The 16,009-nt window shown below is 46.7% G+C and overlaps 1 protein-coding gene across 1 annotated transcript; it reads left to right on the forward strand.

Moving 5' to 3' along the window:
- The first annotated feature begins 189 nt into the window (after positions 1-189).
- DNAJC8 (DnaJ heat shock protein family (Hsp40) member C8) lies at positions 190-11,742 on the forward strand. Its single transcript, XM_071576829.1, has 9 exons — positions 190-295; positions 1,413-1,514; positions 3,247-3,303; positions 4,904-4,970; positions 5,615-5,709; positions 6,551-6,622; positions 7,764-7,855; positions 8,769-8,844; positions 10,946-11,742. The coding sequence occupies exons 1-9, from the start codon at positions 233-235 to the stop codon at positions 11,066-11,068; spliced, it is 747 nt and encodes a 248-aa protein (XP_071432930.1). The 5' UTR covers positions 190-232; the 3' UTR covers positions 11,069-11,742.
- Positions 11,743-16,009: the final 4,267 nt, after the last annotated feature.

Genomic DNA, 16,009 nt, shown 5'->3' on the forward strand with positions numbered 1-16,009 from the left:
GCGAGCGGGGTGGGATGGCGTCATCACCAAGGACCACCACGATCGCGATGGGACGGGGTGACGTCATCGCCAAGGACCACCACGATCGCGATGGGACGGGGTGACGTTATCCGCGAGGACACCCACGAGGGGGAAGGGATGGCGTGACGTCACAGGCAAAGCCAGCCGTGCGCACACGAGGGGCGGGGCCTGCGGGTCACGTGGTGGGAGGGCGTGGTCACGTGTGGCAGCCATGGCGGCGGCAGGACCCGGAGGGGCCGCGGCTGAGGACGCTTTTCTGACCTTTTACAATGAGGTAACGCCACACCGGGACACACAGGGCCGCTGATTACCCGCCGAGGCGCCGCCGCTGGGCTGTGGTGGGGTGAGGGCCGCCGGCGGAGGGGGTGGGCGGAGGCGCTGTGGGCGGTGGGCGAGCGGCGGCGGCCTAACCTAGCCCTAACCCTAAGCTAACCATACCCCTAACTCTGCCCTAACCCTAACTGCACCTCTAACTCTAAGCCTAACCTAACCTAGCCCTAACCCTAAGCTAACCATACCCCTAACTCTGCCCTAACCCTAACTGCACCTCTAACTCTAAGCCTAACCTAGCCCTAACCCTAAACCCTAAGCTCACCGTACCCCTAACCCTAACTGTAAGTCTATCTTAGCCTAGCCCTAAACCCTAAGCTAACCATACCCCAACCCTAATTTACCCCTAACCCCACTCCTACCCCTGCCCCGTGCCCGGCCCGGCAGTCTCGGTGAGGCCGGGGCCGGGCTGTGCCCCGCGGGCCCCGCGCTCGGCTCGGGGGGCTGTCCCCGGTTGCTGCGGAGCCGTTCCCCGCACAGGCCCCGGTGCCGGTGTGGCAGCTGCGGGGCAGCTCCGCAAAGGCCGTGCCGCTCCGGCAGGGCTGGGTTTCTGTAAATCAAGCTGAGCGTTAAATGTAAACACAGGGCTCGGTTTGGCGCAGTGCTGTGAAGGCAGAAAGTAAAGTGAACGGAACCAAACACCCCGTGGTCAGGGCGGAGTGGATTTGTGTGTTTGCATCAGCATCGCTTAAGGTGTTCAAAGGGCTGTGCGGCCACAGTGAGAAGCAGGAGCGCGGTGGTTCCCAGGGGGTCGCGGCGAGTGACGGGGCTGCTGGAGAAGCACGGGAAGGGGAAGCGACATAGCTGTGGAGCAAGCCTTGTGAGAGACGAGCAGAAGTGCTCTGCACGGTTTGGTACAGTTAACATGCATTGTTTAAAATACCATTGTGCTATAGAAAAGGCTAAATGTGCTTTGCTGGTGCTTGAGTGAAATCACTACAGGCTTGCAGTAGTATTTTGAATTGTAGTGGGGAATGAGGGTGACTGGTGTAGTAATTCCATGTAAAAACAGGTAAGGATGTTGTGATGGTCAGTTAATGCAGGTTTCTCTTGTTCTTCAGGTAAAGCAAATTGAAAAACGAGACTCTGTTTTAACATCAAAAAACCAAATTGACAGGCTGACCCGACCTGGATCTTCCTACTTCAACTTGAACCCTTTTGAGGTTAGTTTGAACATTTTGTCCTCCCTTCTGACTTGGTGTACCAACTTCCCAATTTCCTGAGTATTTGATTGCAGTAAAAGACTGAACATAAAGAAAAAATTCTCTAGGTGCAGGTTACTGTGCAGAAGTTTTGCAGAAGACAGAAGGATGGTGTATATGTGCTCATTCTCTTTCTCACTGTTTGATGGTGGCAAAAACGAAACTCTTCTGTATCGTTTCCCCCATGCAATATCTCTGGCAGATCAGTGGGTACTTTCTGAACAGAAAGGTAACAGCTGGAGGTGGAGTTTGCAAGTTTTGGCCAGAGTTCTCTTAATTCAGCATTTCTAATTGTGTGTTTTGTTTTGAGTGAATTTGTGTGGTGCAGAGAGTGAGAACAGGTCTCCCAGTGACCACACCAGTGAGCAGCCTCTGAGGAGCTGGTGGGAAATGGATAGTCCCCTTGCATACTACAGTGTTTGATTCCAGATGCAGTCAGTTAAAAAGGAATAGGAAAGCCTGAGGAACACAGTAAATTATTGATCTAGTTTTTATTTGGAGCTGACTTTCTGTGTGTGTATTCCTTCCTGATATCATCTTATTTGTCTTTTTAGAACCTCAGGTGCTTTTTTGTAGGCCCAGTTCAGGGCTGGTCAGCCAGATCAGTTGGCTCACTCACTCTGACAACATTCAGTTTTGTGTAGATCTTAGTACTTGACTTGGAGAGTAAATTAAGAAAGCCATTTGGGAGTAGACTGTAGCTTTCCTGTGCAGGAGCAATTTTTATTTACAGATTCTTAGAGTCAGACCACTGTGAATCTACTCCCTTGTTGCTTGGATCTTCTGTTCAGGAAATTATTTCACAAAAGAGCTCCTAAACTTTGCCTCGTGCATAAAGATCAGTAGACAAGTGATCTCATTCATGGATACCAAACAGTAAAACTCCAGTGTCTTCTTCCAAAATGACAAAATGAGTAAATTCTTATAAAGTGGTGTGTTTGCTGCTTGGAGTTCTCAGTAATGAATTACCTGACAGTGTCCCAAAGGCCCAGTTTGCTTCTGTTTCTGGCAGACTGAGCATTGCTACAGGACTGGTGGAAAGCTCAGACCAGTTCACGGGTGGCAGTTGTCTACACAAGACTTGAATGTAGAAAGGGCACTGGCATAGTCAGAGGAATCTAGCATTGTTACAAGCAGAGTGTCACAAAACATGGTGACTCTTAAAATGTTTTTGTTTTACTGGGTGAAAATTCATGTTGTGATGGAGGAAGCTTTCTGGTGTGTGTCTGTGTGCCAGTGAAGTAAGTGTTTCAGGATATGCTGAGTTGGAAAGGACTCACTGGGATTATTGAGCCCAACTTGTGGCCCCAACAATCCCACCCTGTACCTGATAGCATTGTCCAAATACTTCTTGAACTCAGGCAGGCTTGGTGCCATGACCACTGCCCTGGGGAGTCTGTTCCAGTGCTCAGCCACCCTCTGGGTGAATAACCTCCTGATAGCTGAACTAGACTTCCCCTGATGCAGTTTCATGCCGTTTCTTTGAGTCTTGTCACTGGTCATGAGAGTAAAGAGATCAGTACCTGCCCCTCTGCTGCCCCTCGTGTGGATGTTGAAGACCCCAGTGAGGTCCTTCCTTAGTCTCCTCCAGGCAGAACTAACCAAGTGCCCTCAGCCACCCCAGAGCTTACTGCCAGGAACTGATACATGGAGAGTAGCATCAAACTGCCTCTGCTCTCACGGTGTCTTTTAGGTGCTGCAAATGGATCCTGAAGCCACAGATGAAGAGATAAAGAAAAGATTCCGACAGGTATTTTTGGCTTTTGCACTCAGAATCCCTGGAAGGAAACGAGCAATTCTGTTGAGATTGTGGAGCTGGGCTTGGGCACAAGAAAAACAGTGGTAGAGCTGTATCCTGGTAGAGTGGCCATTTTTGGCAGAATTGCACAGAGCTGTGCTTGTGTCAACGAGAGCTGCAGGAGTGTCCCTGGCCACGCTTGGTTGGCTGTTTTGCCTGTGCTGTACATCATGGGGCAAACTGATACACCCGTGTGTAATCAGCTTATTCAACTTGACTTCAAAGAGAAGACCAAAATTCGTCAGAAACCAGGTACCAAACTGAAAAAAGGTATTTTTCTCTATAATATGGATTTGGATTCAGAAATTTATTTTCTCTGAGGTTGCTTTAAGAATTTCAGCAGTCGTTTTGAGTGGCTTGTTTGCCCAGAACAGCAGCAGCCCTGCTCACTGACCTGTCTGTAGCACAGGAACCATTACTCCAGCCTCCCTCTGCTGGCAGACCTGCAGGAAAAGTTGGAGTTTAATCAGTGTATGCAGCAAAGACACACTACATGGGGGGCTGTGGCCTCCACCTGAATTAGTGGTGTGGGTGCTGGCTGGCAGAGCAACTTGCCTGCCAGGGTGGTGGTGGGATATGGGTTACTCCTGTACGTGGGAAGTGGGAAGATAACCTTTCGGTCTGTGGCTGACTGCTCAGTTCTGTGAGGAAATAAACTGGAGCTGTCTCAGCTTTGGGCTGGTAGAACACTACAGGGAGATGTTCCAAAGTCAAGGTGAGGAAATGAAAAAGGTGGATGGAAGTGTATATTGAAGAAATCAAACAGCTAAATACAGAAGGTGGAGCAGCCAACAAAGCAAAAAAAACACTGGCTGAAGTAAATCTGTTCAGGACTGAAGGCAAACCTCTTCCCTTGGAATGGGAAGTGGCAGCTGTAGAGTGGTTATTTTGCATTCTTTGGCACTAATGCGGTTTCAGTTGCTGCTCTGTACAGCAATAGCAAAAATAGGAGTCTGGGGGAAAAAAAAGCCATATGGGGAAAGTTTGAAAGAATTTTATTTGAAAAAGGAGTGTGGAGGAGGACATGTGCTTTCCAGCCCAGTTAAAGTTGGCCTAAGAATGGTAGTAATCCATGTCCTGTCTCTGCATGATAGAGAGTACAGGAAGGAGTTTTCTTAACTTTTGGTAATGTAGCCTTAAGGAAGAACTTAACCACTCTTAAATAGTTTGGTATTTGGACAGCCTTAAGGGCTACTGAAGAACTTCTTGGGAGAATTCAGTTAGGGATGAGGTTTATTTTTTGTCAAGACCAAGCCCAGAAAACTGGTATCAAGAGGTAATCAAGGGTTTCATATTAGCCCAGGCACTGCATCAGAGGGGTGTTGAAATTGTTCTACACATCCCAAACTGCAGCTTTTCTTGGACACCCTGCTTGTTACAGGGATTGTTTGTTTTATCAGCTTGTACTTCTGTGATTTGTCCGTGTACAATGGAGTGTGATCCCTTGGAATTCTTTCTGTCTGAGACTATTTCCCTTTTCTTCTCTCAAAAATCTCTGAAATACTCTGCATCTTTTACAATGATCTTGATAGCAAGATCCTTTGTCTTGCAGCTGTCAATATTGGTGCATCCTGACAAAAACCAAGATGATGCTGATAGAGCCCAGAAGGCATTTGAAGGTAACACTCTTGTCCTTTCTCTGCATTGCTCTGGGTTGGTAGTTGATGATATTTTTCTGCTGCTGGTTTAAATGTTCGCTGAGTGGAGGGGATAAGGATTGCTGCAGAGGCATTTTATCAGGGGTAGAAGCAGTTGTGGGAGCAGCAGCTGTGTGGGGTGTTGGCATTTCAGCAGGTGGCACTAGGTGGCAACAATGGCCTTTTCATGTCACAACAGGGACAGCCACCTCCGTAGAATTGTTCAGGAAAAACTATTCAATCTGCATTAGATTTTATTCAGTGACCATACAACAGAAGTAATGTGATGGGTTTTAGATGTAAGCTTTGCATCACAGTGAGGTTTTCTGCCCCTTAAACTCACCTCATGCCCTATAACTACAGCTAGAAGGAGTGATACTTTCCCCTGCTGCCTCCAGAAGGTATTGGACAGTTTCTGCCATCACAATACCCTGAAACTCATTTAACTAATGATGTTGTCACTTATGTAGCTGTATTTAATTAAAAAAAAAACAAACAAAAACACCTCCCAAACAAGCAACACCCACAAAATCCAGAAGCCAAGTTTGTAATGCCAAGTTTGCAATGTCTTGTGATGCCTTGTGAATGTGACTACTGGTGCTATTAATGTTGATGGTTTTTGTTAGCTGTAGATAAAGCATACAAGCTGCTACTGGATCAGGAACAAAAGAAGAGAGCCTTGGATGTGATACAGGCAGGAAAAGAATATGTGGAACACACTGTAAGTATAGGAGGGTCCAGGGGTGGGGGTGAGCGGTAATCAATCATTCTTATTTTGCTTTTTGGTACACCTGCTGCATGTTTAGGTCACTAAAAGGTGAGCTGAGCAAACCTCACAATGGAACTGTGCAGGCAGGCTCCAAGCTCTTCACAGCAGGAACAAACATGCTGTGTGCAGGACTGCTGTGGAGCTCAGTGCAAGATAATTCAGTGAAATTCAATATTTGAAATAACTAGGTCAGACCACATGATATGACCTAAATATTCTTTTTCCCAAATCTGTGAATGAATGATGCAGTTCAGATGTGTGTAGGTGGAAGAGAAGAGGTGGTGACAGCTGGAGACTGGAAAGTTTAGAGGGGTATTGACCTATAAGAAAAGAAGTTTGGATTACATTGACCAAGAAGGTAGTTGAGTGATATGGGTGGACTAAAACACAAAAAGCTTGAGGAAGCAGATAATATGGGAGAACTCCAATACTCTTAACACAGGGAACACTTGATGTTCTGCTTGTTCTTGTTAGTCACTTGAATATCAAAAAGCAAAATAAACTTCCTGCTGCTTTGGATGGTGTATATTTGATGAGAATATGTCCTTAAAAAACCCAGAAGGGATTGTGTTGAAGGAATAGTATCCAACATAGTATTTTTAATCACTATGGTTTGTGTGATAGTGATCTTGTTTATCTGGGCCGAGGAGAGTTTGATCTAAAATTAAAAAATCAATGCAATCAATAATGGGGTTCTTCCTATATATGGGAGTAGGAATGCAGAACTCCTTGGGTATGATTCTGTAAGCCCTATAAAACTTTGAAGGTTCTTACTTTTGTTCTTAACCTTTAGGTGAAGGAAAAAAAGAAGCAGCTGAAGAAAGATGGAAAACCTCCCACTGTAGAGGAGGATGATCCTGAAGTTGTAAGTCATACACTGTTCAGAGACACTGGGGAGTACAAAAATGTGTTTTGATGAATTAAGATTCTAAACCAGTAAAGAAGTATTTATTAGAATTGTTAATGTTGTACATCCTTACACTTACAGAAGGACAAATTCTAATTAGCTACTGTAGAGTACCATGTGTCAGGTGATAGCTGTGCACTTTGGAAAATAGTTCAGTATAAAGAGTAAATATATCATGAGAGTATATAGATCAAATTACCTATTCCTGGAGCAATTCTTCATTGCTTCTGCATCGTGCAGTGTTCTTTGAACTGAATTTTTTGTTGTCTTCTGACTGCTGCAACTGTGGCATTACTGCTACTGTAGGACCCACTGCAGCATGGCTAAAATGAGCTCTTGTGAGGCTTTTTGGTGAGAGCTCTTTTGTCTGTTTCTCCCATGTAGCTGGGGAACAGATGTGCTGTTCTGCAACAAATAATTGTATTAAAAAGAGCATGGCGTAACTTGGTTCTTCTTACCTCGGTTCTAGGCTGAAAAAGTCCAGTGATATGAGAGGCTGTTAACAGATGATTTCCAAACACTGACTTCATTGGTCTTATTTTCATCACCCATTTTTTCTGTGAAAAGTGATGTTTTCCTGATATCAACACAGTAACCCCATAATTATCCTGTTTTCCATTGATTTTCAGAAGTCTCTTGCTGTTCTTTAGTAATGAAGGTTGTTTTAAGTGTACTGATTTTTTTACTGGGAAGCCAGTGCTAGATTTTTACAACACAACAAGAAGATCTGCTGGAAAATTACTTTCTAGACACAGTGACCATTTTGACTTTTTTTGGCAAATGTAAAATCACAAGACCTAACAGAAGAGGGTTTCAAATGAACCATTCTGTTTAGACACAGCTTCATGAATACAGATTGAAATGAGATTAATATAAGCCTAATATGTAGTTGTTTCCTGGTGGCAGGGCCAGAATTTAGTCAGCAGTGATTTACACCTCTTTGTGTTTTGCTGCTATTGACCACTGTCAAGGGCAGGGTCAGGGTTATGTGGACACACCTGTGGTTCACTTTACTTCTTATGCTTCTTACATTCTTATGTAAAACGGACTGTGACTCTGTTAATGGGCATTATTTTAAGACTGGATTTGTGTTTTACAGTTCAAACAAGCTGTATACAAACAGACAATGAAGCTCTTTGCTGAACTGGAAATTAAGAGGAAAGAAAGAGAAGCAAAAGAAATGCATGAAAGGTATAAGCAGTGTTCCTGTGCAGGTCAGGTTCTTCTTCTCCCTTATGCTTCCTCAGAGAAGATCAGGGACCAGAAAGTCTTAGTAAACCTCTGTAGATCATCAGGTCCAACCTCCTGCTGACAGTAGGGCCTTGGATTAGATTAAAAAGGGTCCTGTCAAGCTGACTTCCAATAATGTAGGTTCCACCACTTCTCTGAGCAGCCTGTGGGTTCTACAACTCTGTGCTTGAGAAGAGCACACAGGAAATTTGCCCTCCTGTGTTGAAGACATCGATATATTTGATTATATTCTCTTATGTGTACACCTGCAGGCCAGCCACAACACTGAAATGGTGACACAATGCTGCATGTTGTTAGCATGCAAAGGATTGATTTTTAACTTTAATTAAGTGCCAGAAATACCCTGTGGCATGTGTGATCTTGAGCTACTTTAGGTGTTTTGATCACCTGAACGCTCGCTGCGGATGCAGTTCCTGGAGCAGGGTCTGTGTGCTCAGTGAGGTGGCAGGTGGCTGCAGCCTCTGCTTTCGATTACAGGTGAAAATTGGGGCGAGAAAAGTTTAATTCCTGCCTCGCATGTTCAAGTGGTTATTAACTTCTCAATGTGTACTTCCAGCAGTTTTAAAGACTTAGCACTAGAGTTATAAAGATGTCCAGCTTGTTTTGTTGAGCAAGAGAAGCTGACTCACTAATTGTGTGCAAGCTGTCAGTGAGGCCAAACCATCTTCTCTGCTTGCTGCTCTTCCAAATTTGGAACAAAATTCTATTTGCTGTGCTATTTAGGTGTGCATATCTATCTCTTCTGTAGTCTTCCAAGAAATCAGAAGAGCTTTTCAAGATGTTTTGAAAGTACTACTTTTTCTTTAAAGTCGGTGCTTGTGCATTTATGATTTCTTTGTGGTTTCCCTTCTAGGAAGCGGCAGAGGGAAGAGGAAATTGAAGCACAAGAGAAAGCTAAACGAGAACGAGAATGGCAGAAGAACTTTGAGGTATTAAGCAGCTTGACTTACAGGATGAACCTCAGCAGTTCTTGACCATGCTGCAGGGAATGTCCCATGAGAGATGAGAGACCTTTTATATGCAAGTCTGTAAGATAAGTAAAAAATGTGCACTAGCCTGTGTGGTCCATGTGGAAAGAGAAGAGCCCTTCGATAGGGCTTTGGTATTATCTGTGCAGAAAGAGGTCTGGTAAGGGATAGTATTGTTCATCTCTGTCAGCAGTTAATTCTTGTCTCTAGTTGTAAATTTGCATTGCTGCTTAGCCCAGGTCACTGGAGACCAGTAAAACTTAATCTGGCAAGTGTTTGTGTGGGCTGCTGGTGGTACTTCCCAGTCTGGTTGCTAACACTTACGGAATCTGTGTCTCCTCTGAATATCAGAGACATGATTGACAGTCACTTCCTTGTGACTGCCATCCTGCTGTCTGGGTTTAGGTGTATCCAAAGTAGTTTGTGATGGTTGTGCTGCTATTCTAAGGATCCAGCCTACAGCCCACCAAGATACCCAGTCTAGCCTGTACCTGTCCCTTCATTACACTCCAGAGTTGAAGACTTGGGACATGCAGAGGTGGTGGGCAGGAAAGGAGTCAGTAGGGATGTGCAGGACCTCGTGAAAGGATGAGCTAGATTGTTCATTGAATCCAAAGTCAGAGCCCAGTCTTATGTTCAAGATGATTTTAAAAAAGAGAGGTATCTGGGACAGGAGTGTATGAGCTGGACTTGCATCCTATGGAGAGTGAAGAACTGGGATGTCTCTGAAGGCTCAGCAGGGTAGAGTTTGTGGTTATGTGCTGTGTAACAGGTATATAAGAGCTGGATATTCTAGAAAGCTTATTTAATGCTGCTGTGTTGAGTGTGCTCTGGGTTTTATCATGTAGTGCCAGAGAGGTAAATTCAGTGTGTCAGTGGCCTTACTGCTGGCAGAGGTTCTGTGTTCTCACACCAAATGGCCACAGAAGGTGGATGTGACTGCTGTAGGGGTGCGGTAAAGCACAGCAGCTGGGGACATGGGAGCAACTGTCACAAGCAAATCAGAGTGAAACCAAGAGGAGCTGCAGAACTATTGATGCTGTAGCTCTGAGCACCTGCGAGTCCTCAGCCACTGCTGAACCTCTGCACCAGCAGAAATAAGCCTCTCGTTCTTGTATATCCCAAGGATTCGTTTTGAACATTTACGTGCAGCTTTGGCACTGTCTTTTCATGTAGACTAAATGGTCACCAGCAAGGCTGGGGAAGGCCAGTTCAGGTGTCCCTGCAGGTGTGCTGGGGGTGCAGCGTCCCGATCGCTGCTGGGGCCGGGCCGTCCGTCCTGCTGTGGGGAAGGGGGGAGGGCAGCAGGCGGCTGCTGCAGCCACAGCCCACTGCAGCACTGGTGTTACAGGGATGGGCCTCCAGTGGATGGATCTCAGGCTGTGAAGTGGATCATCTCTGAACTTACTCTATCCCACTGTGGAACTTGCAGCCCACAGAGATCATAGGTTGGCTTTGTGGGAAGATTTGGGGTCAATGGGGGCTTTTTTTGTTTTGTTTTGGAGGGTTTTTTGTTTGTTAACTCCTCAGGAGAGGTTTCTATGCTCTGCAGGTAGGGCAGGGAGAGGAGGAAAGTGCACCAGACACCTTTGCTCATTGTGTCAACGTGGGGAGACTTGGGGTGAAAAGGTTGAGAGAAGGCAGCAGTATTCTTTCCTTCTCTCTTCTCCCTGCCTCCAGGCTGCAGCACCAGGAGACTGAGGAGGTGAGACAGAGAAAGGAGATGGCACGTTCAGGGTTGACAAAGTAGGAACAGCCATTGGAGAGGAGGTTTCTTTTTTTCCTTTGCACCTTAGAGATTCAGTTGAGACTAGTCAGGACTGTGCAACCCAAGCAGGTAGTTTCTGAAACAACAAACCATCAGGGTGCTTGTACTGGTGTGTGTAAGTTCACTTGCAGTTCCACTGCACTGTGTTGCTCAGGCTCTTCCCAGTGCCTGTGTGTCTTGGCTGTCGGGTGCTGCTGGATAAGGGGAGATTGCTGCTGATCTCTTGAAATGGTTACTACCTGTGCTCTGCCTCGTGCACTTCTTCATTCTCTGCTTCCTCCATGTTGTTCCCAGGAAAGTCGGGATGGTCGTGTAGACAGCTGGAGAAATTTCCAGGCAAATACAAAGGGGAAGAAAGAAAAGAAAAACAGGACCTTCCTGAGACCTCCCAAAGTAAAAATGGAGCAGCGTGAATGATCCTGGCAGCACTGCCCAAGTGCAGCTCCTCAGTCCCCTCTCTGCTTTTAAGGACTCATTGGCACCTAGAGTAAGATATGCTTTTTAGTAGACTGTTTGTTTCCAGTACAATTAATTATCGGTCGAAGTATTTTTTTGTACTCTGTCCATTTGAAGTAGGGCCAGAGAGTGACCCTGGCCAGGGCCCTGCTACACGTAGAACACTTGGCTTAGGAAAGTCCCTGCCATTTCTGCTGTCCCTGTGTCTGCTGCCCTGTAACTCAGTGTTTTGTACTTCACAGAGACTGTGCTGTTTCACCATTTCTGTTTCTAGTTTGAGAGCTGAACAAAATATTGGAAATGCGTCTAAACCGTTCCAGGTATTATCTTTCTCAGCAAGTTCAGCTTGGGAAAGGTCTGGACTTACTCGGGGAATGTGCTTCCAGCACTTTGCAGTGCAGCTGGCCTGCTGTTAAGTCCTACAGCTCCTCACTGCACTGAGTGGTGCTTGGAAGGAACTGCCCCCAAGATCTGATTTCCTAATGAACATCCCAGCTCCCAGGCTTAGACTTCTGTTAATCTCAGTGCCAGCTAGTCGCTTCCTGTAAAGGAAAGTAACTTCTCTTGATTAATAGTTAAGCTGCAGTGGTCTGTGTGTAAAATAAATTTTTACCCAAATTACTGTTTTGGTTTTTTTCCTTGGAATTATTAAAAAATGCAATAACAAGGGTGTGAGTGGAGTGCTGCCACTGAGATGGTGCTGCTCTTCAGCATGAACACTTTACCCAGTAAGGTTCTGCTGCCATCCCAAAGTCTGTTCTGGCTTGTATTTTGATGTGACAGTCCTCAGAGAGGTACTCAGGAGGCTGGGAGAGGATGGCTGTTGTTGGGATGCTGCCTGGGCACAGGCAGGTGTGCCAGGGTCCATGCTGAGAACTGAGGTTGTGGCTGGGCCTTGGGACAGTGTGGATTAGTTGGAAGGACTTGGGCACCTGTCAGGAGCATAACTCCTCAGAGCTGTGGAGTGAGCTTAAACTCATGATTTTGGATTTCTAAATTCCTTCTTTCCGTGTATTGTATTTTTTAAGAGATCTGAGCTATTTAACGGAATGTGGTACAGACTCGTGTTCTGGGCAGGTTCCTCTGGAGACCTTTCCATAAGCTCTTTCCATCTGTCCTCATGGCCTTCCCCATACCTGGATCCCATGAGGAGCTGCTTCCCTGAAGATGATGCTTTCCCTCCTGCTCACTGCCATTACCCACCTCCTTTCACTTGTCTGCAAGTGAACGCAGCCCTTTGTGCTGCTCCTTGTCCCAGGCATCGACAGGGTCGGTTCTGCTGCCCTTGCAGAGGTGCCTCCAGCTGCTGGTGTCCCAGCTCACAGTTTTGATGAACTGCCTCCTATTCCTGCCTGCTGGAGAGGAGCAAGGGACCAAGAGCAGCTCCCAGGACAGGTGGTGCTTCCTGACAGGACCAGGACTTGGCTGAACTTGCTGGAGGAGGCTGGTGCTCTCCACTCACCTTCCTTTCTCTTCCTCTTGTGCACTGGTCAGTGTGACCAGGTGTAAAATGAAATGTCCCTCCCATATAAAACTTAGGTGTACTTTATACATTAAATAGCTCTTATCACAGCAGAACACAGTTCCCTATTTCCTGTGTAAACCGCAGGAATATACTTTCTTTATCTTATTTGTGCTGTGAGGTGTAACCTGCTAAATAGATCATTTGAGCTGAACCTCGAAGGGCTTAAAGAGTAATATGTTTATGTTCTGGTGGCACATGAGCCAGATGCTAACTAGGAGCAGGCTAAGATGGGCTGACAGGTCTGGGAAACACTGTGCCTCTGTTCAGGTACTGAAATTACATTTATTGGCAGAGCCTGATTCTGCAGTAACTGTCGATGTATTGGTAGGACACAACTTCCTTGTCAAGGCAGCAATCGTCCACATTTGTTCAGGGGAAAATGTCAGCTGGTGGTGCTGCCCCTGAGATGCAAACTCCTCTGCTCCCTGGTTGTAAGACATGAGCAGTGCTGGGCAGCAGCTCACACCATGGGAGTATTTCTGAGTGTTGTTTCTCAGTGCTCAGATGACATGCTGCCCCTCCAACCTGTCTGCATCTTCTTCTCTTGTCAAAGTATTTCTAGTTTAAAGATCTGTCCCCATCACTCTTGTCCCAGGGTCCTTCCCTTTGATCCTGAGACACTGGACTCTAGCAGCATTTTCTTGCTGATGGTGTGATGTCTTTGCTGCCCTTTCAGATCTTTTCTTTACATTTTTTTCAGGTAGCTCAGAATGGGCCCTGTGAGAACCTGAAGCATTTTAAGACCCATTTAAGCTCTGATTCTGCTTCCCAGAGCTGTGTATGTTGATGAGGATGTGCCCAGGGCAATGGCTCACCACTGGCCCTCGAGGGGGGCAGCTGGGGGTGGAGTCACAGCCTCCAGGTCCATGGGCTTCTGCAGCAGAGTCACTGTTTGCCCCTGGATCTGCCTGGACTGGGACAGCTTGCAACAACACTGTTTCATTCTCAGTGTAGCTGTTCTGTTTCCTTTGCTTCCTGCCCTGCCTATGATATGCTTCTGTGTCTAAACAGGCAGTTTTTCTTGTCCTATCTACCCAGCCAAGTCCTTAGAAGCTTCCCATCTGCCAGGGGCACTTGGGCTGCACCAAAGTACCTGGCCCTTTGCTGGGTATTTCTCTGCTCCCCTGGAGGGAACCTGGGAGGGTAATTCTTATTGTTGCATCCATTGTAGAAACAAACTGGTTTGAATTGCCTGGATGGAAATGACTGCACAATGTGGATCCCCACCGATGCCAAGGCAGTGGGATGAATTGAATGGAATGCTATTTAATTTCAAGAGGTAGAGGTGTGTAGGAGGAAGGATCTCTAGGCCTTCTCCCTCCCTGGAGCTCTTTTTGGGTCAGTGGTTCTTGTAGACTAAACTATTCGTCCTTGATGTACAGAACCAGAAAATTCATCAGTGAGAATAAGGAGTAACTTTCTTCAGAAGGAGAAGAAGTACCAGGGAGCTGCAGAAGTGCCTTTCAGTAGGGTCTTGGCTTTGGTTTTCTGTGGAAATAACTTCTCCTCTGTGTCTAGTTCCCACAGAATTACAGAGGGGTCAACCAGAGTCTGGCTTTGTTTTCTGGGACTTCAGAGGTCACTCCTGAGGCTCATGGTTCCAGTCTGAGGAAGGGAGCTTGCCTTCCCCTCCCTATGCACTTTGCAAGGGTGTATCTGCTGTTTAGCATTAGTGGGATGGGAAAGGACCTTTACAAGATACTTGTTTTCTTGTGTCTGAAGATAGAAAAGGGCAACTGCAACAGAAACAACTCACATATGGATAAACAGGATAGGGTAGGACCTTCCTGCCTGGTGCTATTGTGCAATTTGGTAATGAGAAAGGAGGATCCCCTGAGTATGTGGATGAGCTGAGATCTCCATTTCACTGGGTAGTAAAGCCATTCAGTAAAGACTAGACCAAGTTATGGCCTGGGGGTTTAGCCAGAGATGAAATCTCTTCTTGATAAGACATAAGCCATTTATCTTAGTTTGGCAAAAACAGCAATATGCCATGAGTTCACCATCAACCCCTTCTCACTGGGCAGGAACAGTGTTCTATTTGTATTTCATGGCTTAACTCCTTTGGGGGGATTAACTGCAGCCAGCGAAGTGCTGGATGGAGGACCCAGGTGGGAGAGATCAATGGCTTGTTCTCTCCTTCCAGATGAGAGTTTCTTTTGCTAGTTCTTCTTTTAACTGAAACTGAAGAAAAACTGTGAGAAAGGCTGGCCTTAAATGTAGGAAGTTTCCCTCCGAAACACTTGGGTAATAACAGTGTGTTATCTACAGAGATGGGCTGTCTTGTCTTCCTTTTCCTCTTGCAAGCTGCAGTGTGAGCAGACCCTCCCACCCTTGGGCAGCTGAGTCCTAAATTCCTAGGGTTCCCTTGACCTGAGGGAACAGCATAAAGTTGTGTCGGGGGGGGTTTAGTGTGGATATTAGGAAAATATTCTTCCCCGAGAGAGTGGTGGGCACTGAACAGGCTCCCCAGGGCAGTGGTCATGGCCCCAAGGCTGCCAGAGCTCTAGGAGCATTGGGACAATGCTCTGAGGGACAGGGTGGGATTGTTGGGGTGTCTATGCAGGGCCGGGGGTTGGACCAGATGATTCGTGTGGGTTCCTTCCAACTCAGGACATTCTATGATTCTACAACTCACCAGAAGAAAAGGGACACTGTCCCCTGTGTTGTGCCCCAGCACAGTGTGCCTGGCCTGGCCCTGTGTGGTGGGTGCACTGGCTGGCTTGGAAACCTCCCTGGTGTTGTTTTCCAAAACTCTTGGCCATGCATCTCCTGCTGCTGGGGCTCCCCTGCCTTCCCCTGTGGTGCTCCTTGTGTGCAGCTCTCACAGTCCTGGCTTCGTGCTGAGCACAGAAGGGACAGATGTTTGGGGGTGCAGCTCCTCTCAGCTGCGTCCCATGTTCCCCGCTCCCATCTCAGTGCTGCAGGGAGCACTGGGCACACATTGCTCTGGAATGTGGCTGAGCTGCCTGACTCACTGCTGAGGCTCAAGCAGCCTTCCTATGGGGAAACCTCCTTGTCACAGCAGCTGGGGGGCTTTGGGCTCATGGGGCAAGAATGGACATGTGGCTTGGGGCCATTAGGTTTTTGTAGCTGAAGATCCCTGCTTCAGCCTGTTCAGAGCCATTAGAATGGGCCTCCCTGCCTGCCTGCTGCATCACATTCCCGTTCTGGAATATTCAGCTGTCTAGCAGCAGTAGGGACAATCTGGGCACTCTTATAACAGTTTGTTCTGGGTGGAACAGAGCTGCAGGAGTGTGTTTTGTTTACACAAAGAGCATCTGTAAAGGAAAATAACACTGGCACATGCGCCAATATGGTTGTTGCAGTTCAGATCACAGAACTGGAGTGTTTTAGGGAAAGACCTCTGCAGGTCT

The sequence above is a fragment of the Pithys albifrons genome, chromosome 24 (assembly GCF_047495875.1).
Source record: "Pithys albifrons albifrons isolate INPA30051 chromosome 24, PitAlb_v1, whole genome shotgun sequence".
NCBI lineage: Eukaryota > Metazoa > Chordata > Aves > Passeriformes > Thamnophilidae > Pithys > Pithys albifrons.